The 10,838-nt window shown below is 39.8% G+C and overlaps 1 protein-coding gene across 1 annotated transcript in view; it reads right to left on the bottom strand.

Moving 5' to 3' along the window:
• The window catches only part of LOC117935248 (protein Dok-7-like), a 37,184-nt gene extending 26,622 nt beyond the window's left edge, over positions 1-10,562 (bottom strand). The window contains exons 1-5 of the mRNA XM_034857382.1: positions 10,374-10,562; positions 10,215-10,260; positions 8,715-8,945; positions 6,339-6,539; positions 2,021-2,140 (exon numbers count right to left, since the gene is read on the bottom strand). Coding sequence (XP_034713273.1) covers positions 2,021-2,140; positions 6,339-6,539; positions 8,715-8,945; positions 10,215-10,260; positions 10,374-10,427 — 652 coding nt within the window. The 5' untranslated portion in view covers positions 10,428-10,562. The remainder of the gene's footprint in view (positions 1-2,020; positions 2,141-6,338; positions 6,540-8,714; positions 8,946-10,214; positions 10,261-10,373) is intronic.
• Positions 10,563-10,838: the final 276 nt, after the last annotated feature.

Below are 10,838 nucleotides of genomic sequence, written 5' to 3'. Positions count from 1 at the left end.
GCACAGACCACAACTGAGAAGAACAGACACAATTATGGCTGCAGAGAGAAATAAGAGTATAAAATAAGAGGGAGGGGGAAGTGGAGCTGTGGGTGATTGAGTATGAAATGAAGGGGGGAGGCAGCAGTGGAATCCTGTGGATGAGGTTACATACATGCCCGGAGTGATTAGGAGGCTTTGGCTGCTCCGCTTGTGTGAACTGTGACTTTGACCCATTGCTCTCCCTCAGACATCCTCTCTGCTATTTATTCTACTACGCACCACAATAATAGGAGTATGAGCTCAACCTGTGATTGAGCAGCGAGTTGTGTGAGAACAGGAATATCCACGAGACCCCACAGCTGCCCAGTCCACATTTCCTGTTAAGTTACACACTGGGTGAGATTCTTTTCTAAATCAAACCACTAGTGTGGAAAATCAAAGGTGTTAATCTGACAGCAGGAGAGCAAATGAACTTTAACAGCTTTAGACATTTTTGATCTAGCATGCTAAAGCTTGTTAAAATAACAGAACTAAGAGCCATCTGATAGATAAGGTATAGGGATCTATGATTTTTGTATCTGAGACAATTTCTACAATTAAAATCTTTTGGAGAGAATATGATAGCTGGAGAGCTGAAAAACACTTGAAAATTAGAGTTTGAGACCACCCAAGCACTTTCTGTAGGATGTATGGATGCAACGATTACCGGTGTAACCACGATAACAATGTTGACAATAATTTTATCGTTTTCATTTAAAATACCATTATTTGTGCCATGTGTTTAATCCTTCCCAGTTTCATCCGAGGCTCCTGAAGTTGCCTCCAACGTGCGTTTCTTGAAGTTGAAATCACGGCAGAAGCAGGAGATGACAGCGCTCAGGACATTTATAAGCCTTCTAAGAGGACTAAGTCTGAAGCTCGGGCACATTTTTGTTATTATAAGCATGGGGAAGGACAATTACATTGAAGATAGTTATCCTGTCTGCAGAACGTTTACGGAAGTTGCTGCTAAAGGCACTGAACGCAATTTTAAAACCACAATAATACCGAAACATTTGATAATTTTGGTCACTGTAACAGTGAGATGACATTTTCAATATTGTTTTCAAACTGTCAGTCCAAACCCCTCCATATCACAAAGAAAAGACAGCAACTCCTTACAATTGAAGCTGGAGCTAGAAAAAGTTTTTTTCTTTAGCAAAGAAACTAAGCATGAGATACTGTCAGGTGGCAGAAGAACCAGAGAGCAGAGGAGATGAGGGTGGACATGCTAGAGGTCAGGGCTCATTATACAAACAAAACTTCACAGATGCACACTAAGTATTGATAATTTAAAATAAATGTATACTTTAGTATTCAAATATTCCCAAATGGAGATCATGACGTCCATGTCATCATTTAACCAGCGTGCTTGGCATCTTGGACAGATTAAAGTCAGATGAACGTGCTGTAATAGAAGTACAAAAAAACCTAAGATCTATTTGGAACTTTATCCATCCTCCAGCTTGCCTACCAGTAGCACTACATTCAGTTATACATAGAATACAATTGAATTTGCTGCCAATTATCATAATCATAGTTAGTACAGTTAGTACATAAGTTATCCTCTTACTGATGTTGAAGGCGACCCTAAGAAGACTGAAATTATTGGAGGATTATCCAATTACATAAAACACAGCTGACAGTCAGAATTTAGTCACATCAAGGCACATCCATCCACGGACAAATCCTCTGACTCATTCTGCCAAAAATGGTTGGATGCCAGGAAGGCAGCACACGTAACAGCTAGAATAATCCCTGGAGGCACGGGAGGGGAGCCATGCACAGTTTGCTACAATTTAAATGGTAAGTGTTGACTTAAGTGTTTATTCTTACTCCTTGGTAACAGCGAGGCTATTCATTATTGAAATAATACATCCCATAGAGATCCGCATTGTCTCTTTAAATAATAGTCCTTACAACTAAACTGTCTCTGCAGAGCACAGTTGGTTTTCCAGTCCTTTCCAGCTAAGCAGCTTTTAACACCTCTGGTACTGACCTGGCAAAACTGGCCGCAGTCCAAAAGGGCCTCTGGTGGGGGAGATGCCTCTGACGATGCAGTCGAATAGAAAGCTGATCTGCTCGCTCTCAGCACATGCAAGCAAAAAAACCCCGGCCCCTGTAAAAAGTAGAGTTGATTAGTGCCATGCTAGATTTTTCAGGACTGAAATATCTGCTACAAGGCCAAATAGAAATAATAAACTCTAATTTAACAATTTATACTATACAGGAGGTAATGAATAAGAATGATAGATTTGCAGTGGCAAGATTGGACCTAGCATTCAGTTTTTGTTCCAGCAAATTATTGAGATTTGATACTGAGCAACGGTTGTGGATATTTTATAGATTTCATATGTCCTTTTTACTGCTACCAGTCCCACATCCATTGAGAATGTCATCAAAAAGTGCTATAAAAATGAAAAGGTTAAAGGTCATGCTCCCCAGAGGTCTCTTGACCTCCCTCTGACAACACAATTGGCTGTCCATTACAAGGTGTCACCATTAAAGGGGGGTTGTGTCACCCTGTCCCTGAGACCACCCAGGTCAGGACAGTCCTCAATCACATTCCCGACACTCCAGTCGCAGTCTGCTAGTTCAGAGGTCAGCAGTAAAGGCTGCACCCGTCAAAACTGAAGATCTATTGCCTGTTTACAGAGATGCAAATAAGTTGAATTATTTCATCTTTTATTGTCATCTTTTATTTATCTACTCTGGCACAGAAACTCATTTGGTTAGACTAAGTCTGAATTTAATCTCTTCAAATCTTTTCTATTTTTTTAAAGAAGGAACCACTTCTACTTGTGTCTCGCTTTTGATAGCATCAGGTGTACTGCCAAAAGCTTGAGTACAAAAAAAAACACAAAGCAAAACAAAGGACAGGTGGCAGGGCTCATTAGGTTTACAGCAAAGATTCTGTGGAGGAACAAAAACAACTCAAGTGGACCCTTCTGGTCTCTCCTCTACAAAGTGATAACACACAGCGGCATTACAAAGTAACAGTACTTTGGTCGTGTTCAGTAAGTGGGAAGTGTAAATTAGCTTGAATCTTTACAAGAGCGAAGGCTGGCCTTTCTATTTTCACAACAGCAAAGTCACCCAAGCAGGGAAACTTTAAAGGGGAAGTTTGTTTTGGAGAAAACTACACAACTTCTTTCTATTCTCAAGTGAGGAAAAACTCACATCTTTGGGACCAATGCCTGCTTAAACTTCTAAAATACATGAAATTCTTCATTAATAGTAAACTATAAAAATTATTAGACTTTCTCCTTATTTTGTCATACAACTTGACTCTTGCGAATATCCATCTAGTGAATAATTTTTGCTTATTCACTTTCCTTCTATTATTCTCCATCTGACTAATCATTTTAACCGCAATATCAAGTGTGATAAGGCTTTAATATATACACAGCACGAAAGAAATACTCAAAGGAAACACTTCTCTCGATCACTCTTACTAATTTGGTAGCATTTCCTACTGTAAAACTAAAATAACTGAGGAAAAAACTATCAAGCAGCACGTGGACAAAAGGTTAGACGAAGGCAGCTTTAAACAGAAGCGAGAGGTTAATCACCGTTACACCACTTCTTCTTCTGCTGAAGAGTGCTGGACATTACCTGTCACAGGAATGCACGCCCTTCAACAAACATGTAGATGCACCTTCACATTTCCCTTTTCTGAGAATATGTACATGCCGTCTGACGGTCTACGTATCATGCAAGATGCACTGCTGAAGATTTAATGAAGCTAAATAAATCACACACACCACATACTGCGAGTGTCGTTTTTCCAGTGGGGTTATGTGGCCGTAACGCTCTGATGTCTCTGGCGTTCCCCTCATGTCTGCCTCTGTCTGTCCCCTTCAGGTGATGATGACATGCACCCGTCTCTGCTTTAATGGTTTCATGTTTGTTCCAAGATGTAAACTGTGGTTTGCCGATCACAGGGACAGACACAGCTCGGGCTGTTATGACTGAGCTTAGCGCCTAGCTACTGTTTCTCAAAAACAACTTCTACAGAGTGACGCTTAATGTGGAATTTTGGGCACAGCAGGGGTGATACTGCACAGACGGAATAATTCCCTCCAGCAGGTTTCTCATCTAGCAGCTGTTTTTTGGATGCACAATCCACCGAGTCGGGGAGGACAAAACACATACATGAGAACAAGTGAAAAATGTTACTGCTGTTTACATCATATGATCGCCATTACTCATCTAGGTAAATCAAAGTTACCAATAAATACCAAATAGGATTATAAATATAAGGCTTTGAATTAGGGCTGCGCTGTATTTTGTTCCATTGTCTATGATGTGTGATGTTAACGCTTCATAACTTAACTTTTTCTGCTTGATTGAAAAATTAACTTTTACCGTTCTCCTTTTACGTCATTGTTACTGATCAACTCTTCCCCTTTAAGAAGTGTGCAACGTGTTTATGTGAAAAAACATTAATCCGACTCAACAGGTTTGTTTGGAAGTAAGGAAAAAAAGTACCGTGAGCAGCAGCTGCCGAAGACAATATGAAGCACATGAGTTTTAAGGATGAAGTAAATCACCTGAATAATGCAACGTTATCACAATGTCTCATGGCCATTTTTCACCGCAGAGTTGCCAGAAAGCTGCTACCAGCCTGGCTAAAGCTAATATAGTTAGCCTTAAGAAAAGAGATGTCCGCATCTATCCACAACTTTAGAGGGAGCAACATGCCTGCGGTATTAATATTATTGACTTTAACCTGGATTGATAGTATGGCATATTATGAATACAATGGTGACATAGGAGTCCACCAGTGTATTTCTCCCTAATTTCCCTCTCCAAAATCACTGGGGAGGGGCTTTTATCCAACTACTGCTAACCGCTGGTGGAGTTTGTGACTGTTAAATGCCGACCATTCTACATTCCACCCAAATTCACGGCGTTATTTATACTCTGTGTTTACATCACTCCATTGCGTTAGCTGAACTTCATGGATCCTATAATGTGTGTGCACCAAATGTAGCCTTTTTTGTATGTCGTTTTTATATATTTCAAATGTGTAACACCACTTGAGCCGCGGTGAAACGGATCGTGTATATAGTTGAAATGACAATAAAACACACTAGAGTTGTCTATGTTTGTAAACGATAGGTGTGAAACAGCAAGACTATCCAGTCAATTCAACAAAACACAGCCCCAATATCGTTTATGTCTCCTTTCAAAAAAACACGTTCAACGAGAGATTCCTTTTGGAGGTTGAAAAACATATCACAGATTTTCAGATTTTTCAAAAGAGAAGGCAGGGGGTTTAATTGCAGTAAAGCTTGGAGTAGAAGGTACATACTAGTTAATAACACATGATTCTTCTGTAAAGTATTTGTGGACAATACAAATCTGTGAGCTGGGCAGCAAGACGCTCCCGGTGTGGTATGGCGCGCCCCGGAGGACGGAACAAAACAGCGGTGCAGCCGGAACACAGCACAACGCGCCCGCTGGAGAATTTAAGAGTGCATGGAAACTAGTGAACAAGCAAGCAGAGAAGTCCAAATGGATTTCTTTAAGTAATGGATAAATGGTTTAAACGCCCAGATTTTGCCACTCCAAATAGGAGTAGTATGAATGTCAATTGACAACAGGGGTACTGTATCCCAACCCATTAGGCTGAGGTGATAAAAAATACTAAACACTAGTCTTAAACTTAATTATATGCTACTAAGATTTACCTTGTTTGGAACTAAGTGAAACCATAAAACGCAGCCCCCGAAAAAAAATTACACAAAAGCATTTTCCCAATTCATACTTGCTGCAAAGCATGTATTTAACTCAGAGTTGAAGGAACATACAGAAACTGTTGAATGGAAGCTACAAATGAATCATCTCAAATCACAGCCTGTGATGATTTGGTCTGTTTGAGAAAGGCGTGGTACAAACACAGCTCCGATACTTATTTAATGAGCTATTAGCCTCTAATGATGCGACCCAATTTTTCTAAAGAGAGATTGTCATTAAATGATGAAGATAGAAATAGCTGCTCTTTTTCTCTTATTTTGTTATTTTAGCCATGCTTTTATCCATTTTTTCTGTTTCAATTTTTCTGTTGATTTTCTGTTTTCTAATCCTGAAATGTGTGTCAATCAATAAATGTTATTTCTTGTACTGTATTAAACATACAACTGTTCCTTCAGTTGCCCTCATAATTCCCAAACACCAGAGTGCAGCTTCATGTCTGCCAAACACAACGTACCAGTTTGTGGAGTCACATTATAGCTAAATGGCCAATTTACCAAAACTAAACCTATCAAAATGGAGCATAAACGCAACAACATGAAGAGCAGTAAACTTACAGTAACCACATCTTGTTCCTCCCTCGAACACAAACCCGTTGGGTACAGGCCCATATCTGCGCAGGTCTGGAAGGTTCCAGTGGCCGATAATAACGGGAGGGATGTCCCTGGCAAGAGCCAGTAGGTTGTTGCACAAATGAAGAGTTGCAGGTCCACTCTCCAACTTGGTCCCTGGTAAGACTCCAACACTGAATCTGTGAACTAAGAAAACAGAAAACCCCACAGAACAATGAAGAAAGGCCAACAACAGAGACATCAAGCATCATTTAACCATCTCATCTTTTCAATACATTCTCTTCTGTAGAGAGACTGGCTTTTTTCTGAAAATGCCTCTCCAATACTTTCCATCTGGACCAGTTAAGTCGGTCTAAAAAGGTATCAAGGTTCTTTGTACCGTATTGATTTTGACTGTAAAGAGGTGTGCAGGAACGTAAAATACAGTTGAAATCATGCAAATGTGAATCCAGCGGCCATGCAACATAAGGAAAGGAGAGTCCAGCTTGAAATTAGTTGCAGATACGCTTCACAGGGGATAGAAAACACACTGTCATTACAAAATAATTACTTCAGCACGGATTTTATTTCATTCAACAATAAAAGAAAAGGAAAAACAGCTGTACACAGAGAATGAGATCAGCGAGCTGAGCTCTGAACCCAGCGGGCTCAGATCTAAAGCCCAAAGCTATCAATCCAAGCCTCTAATAAACATCTGGGTAACTGAGTCTGTGTTCTGTTGATAATAAAAACCAATGAAGAAAGCTTGATGTAAAATTAGAACAAAGTCTGAACACTGCACTTGTGTTTCTGCCCCTGAGTTTGTGGAATTTCATTTGCTTGTGGAGTTTCCCACCTGCACAGAGCCACTTTGACTGCGCTGAACAAACAATAACTGCGATTATGGCTTTAACAGAACGTGTATTCGTCAGTACAGGACATTCAATTTGGTATGACGTATTGGTTTGGTCCCACTGTAGATTTGGACCATGCAAAACTAATAACTAATGCTATATGCAACCATACTCAGTCGTAGAGAATACATTACAGTACAGTACAATAACTAGAGCATATGTTCAAAGTACCTGAGCCCCGCTACAAAGGGCCTCGATGTGTATCTTTTAGTTAGTCCGTTGTGCCTGTTCTGTATACAACGAGCATAACCTGCCGGTCAGGAATTATCAACAGGTCGGTCTTATAATAAAAAATGACGTTTTTTTGCGTTATTCATTTTTCTTATAGATAATATGCTGATAAAAATGCTGATATTAGGGTTCCTCAACTGTTGAATGTTTATGTTTGTGAATGTTTGAGCCACTGTCGAATGTTTGTACTCAAAAACGTTTTCTGCATTTTTTTTCTTCTTCCCAAAAACATTCCCCAAAACTGAGGTACATACTGAACTGTGCTTTTTGTGTACAACAACACTGCTAACTGTGATGCAATTTGTCTTCTAGCACAATGTCCTCTAGCAGACAGTCAGGTCCAACAGTCATTACTGACTGCTTTAAAATTCAGCTGGACCCCAACCACCAGCTGAACAGTCCAACGCTATTATTAGATCTTATCTGTTTATCACTTATATAACTTATGCAATTGATCCACACAATGGACTGTATACACCTTGAGTCTCAACTTTTAAATTATTTTTAACTTTTAAATTCTAGGATGTCATAAATGCATGTGTATGGAGATATTAACCATCATTCCATCAGTCTTAGTAACAAACAAAAAAAATTGCAACCAACTTTTACGAACTTTTAAAATGAACTGACAATTAAGTTTGCATGATGTGAAATAATAAAAGATCGTTAACATTAGCACTCATCGTGCAAACTGATTTGTTTTAGGTAGGAAGGATGAAGCAAAAGCAGGTGACAGGGTGATGACAGGGTAGTATAATTTTTAGGGGATGGTGTATAACCTTTTATGTCTAATGCATAACTTGTGTAAATGTAGATAGCCTTAAAGGCCAACAGTCATTTAGAAAATCATCCTCATACTCAATTAAAACGTCCCAAAAACTGCATCTCGAAAAGTAAAAAAACAACATAAACATGAATTTATAATTATCGTATGCAGATGTATTTTTCTGTCATTATGAAAGGAATTAGCCTACTTTATGAATCTGTACCCTGCTGATACCTTGATTAAATTAATTATCAGTCCAGAAAAACTGTGGCTTATTTCGAAAATGCTTCAGCTGATCACCTCTAAGGCTTTCATAAATAAGACCTAATTCACTTGTTGAGAATTGCTTTGATTACAGTATAGTGAGATAAAATGTGGTATTATTCTGTAAAATATAGAGTGATTTACATTTCTTGAAAGGTTTTGAGAAGTCACACACCAGAAGGACAAAGCACAGAGTGATCTCCTTACCTTCTCCGAGGCTGTAGCGTAGGCGGGCGTCCCACGCCTGCAGGGCCTCCTTGCTGTCGAAGCCCAGTAGAGCAGCCTGGTTTAGGCAGAGGAGGGACAAAGTAAAAGCCACACCTTCATACCACTGTCCCAATTCCAGACCGCAGATCTCCTCCAAGATAATACTGGCCCTCTCCTTGTTGCCCTGCGCTTTTTCAGACTTGTCTTTAAAAACCAGCAGCACGAGGCAGTCTGGAAGAGTCAGAGTTGTTATGAGACACAATGAAAATAGAAAAGTATCATATTGGGTCCAAGCAAAATACTTTTAAACTGCACTTTACATTAAATTTTTGTATTACGTAACAGTTCCCTGAAATAACTGGAAACACAGTCAAATCCATAATTAATTGCATTGTCAAGTACTAAAAAGATGTATTCTGACACACAGTAGCGGTTGGAGTGTCTTGTAGTCTTTTGACACATTCAAACAATTAGTGTCAACTGACACAACAAGACTGTGTGTTTGTGCATCTCACTCCTTCACACACACACACACTTCTTTACACACATAACTGAGGCATGAGCGCAGGCAGCTGGGATAACACTGACATCAAAGATGAAGAGGATCAGCACTCAACCTCAGTCTAACCTGTGGAGCATGTTAAGCTGTCCAGCACCAGATTTCCAAAAAAACATTTCAGTGTAATGCAATACAGCCACCTTATTACTTTGAATCCTAGTTTTTTTATTCACAAACTACAAAAAGGCCAGAGGTAAGGTAGGTTTAGACAACTTCAAACTCAACTTCAGGCAAGCTGAAGCCTCCTCAGTAAATGTGGCTGAATAACAAGGTTAAAGGTTTGGTGTATCTAAAAATACATTAGGGCTCAGACCATCAGTCTTTAGCACATTAACTTTGAGGATGGGCTCAAGTAAGAGTCAATAAGAGTTTGAGTTTGAATCAGAAGTTCAGCAAACTGTGGTTGAATATCAGCCTTTGCAGCATGAAAAATTAAAGCTTGTGGATATGTATACATTTGATAATCGAGTTGAGCAGTGAGGGTACACAATGGATGTAAGAGAACGGGTTACACAAAAGCATTAGTACCGTTACAGACTCAATGAAGTAGCCTACAAATCAACAAATGACTACACGTGAACGCACCTTTAAAATGACCTGAACGAATTTTAACCCCGCCTTTAAAGCTGAAATCATTGCAAACATTTGCACTTTAATTGTAGTACTTCGTTTTACAAGCTCTAAATCTTTTTGACCCTTATTTAAGCGCATGTGCAAGGCTCAAGTTCCGAATATACGAACCCAAACGGCCTCATCAACACAGGAAGGGTCCACGCAGGAAAGCACCTGATATGTTCAACAAGCTAACGTTAGCTTAGTTTTAATCTGGCGCAGCTAAAATGCGCATTACATTGTTTACACACATTTTCTAAATAACTCGCAGTGAGAAATTAATATGAAATGTGTAAAATTGAACGGTAATAAATTGTGTTTTTTTTTACCTGCTACAGGCGACGGCTTGCGAAGAACGAGCCACCTAGTTTTCCACTGTGGAAGAAAGCAAAAGTAACGTTAGATACGAACTTTTTTTTTAAGCACAGATGAAAGTGCGTTGAATTACTTCAGCCATATCCGTCAGCAAATTTAGTCAAGCCAAACACCTTTTTTCCATCTCTGAGTCTGGCATATCCCTCCACGACAACAGAATCCGTCATCTTCAGTCATGGTTCCTGACAGCTGCACAGTCGCTGCCTGAATGAGGGGTCACTTTCAAAATAGCTGCGCTGTCTGCTTGGGGGGCGCGAGCTCGGCCCCCGTCAAGGCCCATGGAGAACTGCGTGGCCAGTTCGTGTCTGATAGGTCCGTCTGTGCACCAGCCAGCCGACCATGCTGCCACCTGGGCTGCTTCACACCACCTGCTACTGGACGAAACTATCCCATTCTCGTAGAACATTTCATAGTAGCCCATCTTTACGAACGCTGGTTTAAGAAACATACACAGATATGCGTTATTTATGGGTATTTTATAAAACGGAGAGTAGGCCTATGTCGCAAACAAAAAATTGAAAAAAATGTATTTGAAATACATTCTGATACTGCAGAAGCTCATTAATGCCTTCTAGTTG

The sequence above is a fragment of the Etheostoma cragini genome, chromosome 19, assembly GCF_013103735.1.
Source record: "Etheostoma cragini isolate CJK2018 chromosome 19, CSU_Ecrag_1.0, whole genome shotgun sequence".
NCBI classification, from domain to species: domain Eukaryota; kingdom Metazoa; phylum Chordata; class Actinopteri; order Perciformes; family Percidae; genus Etheostoma; species Etheostoma cragini.
Note: the sequence above shows the minus strand (reverse complement) of the source record. Positions and strands in the feature narration are given on the sequence as shown.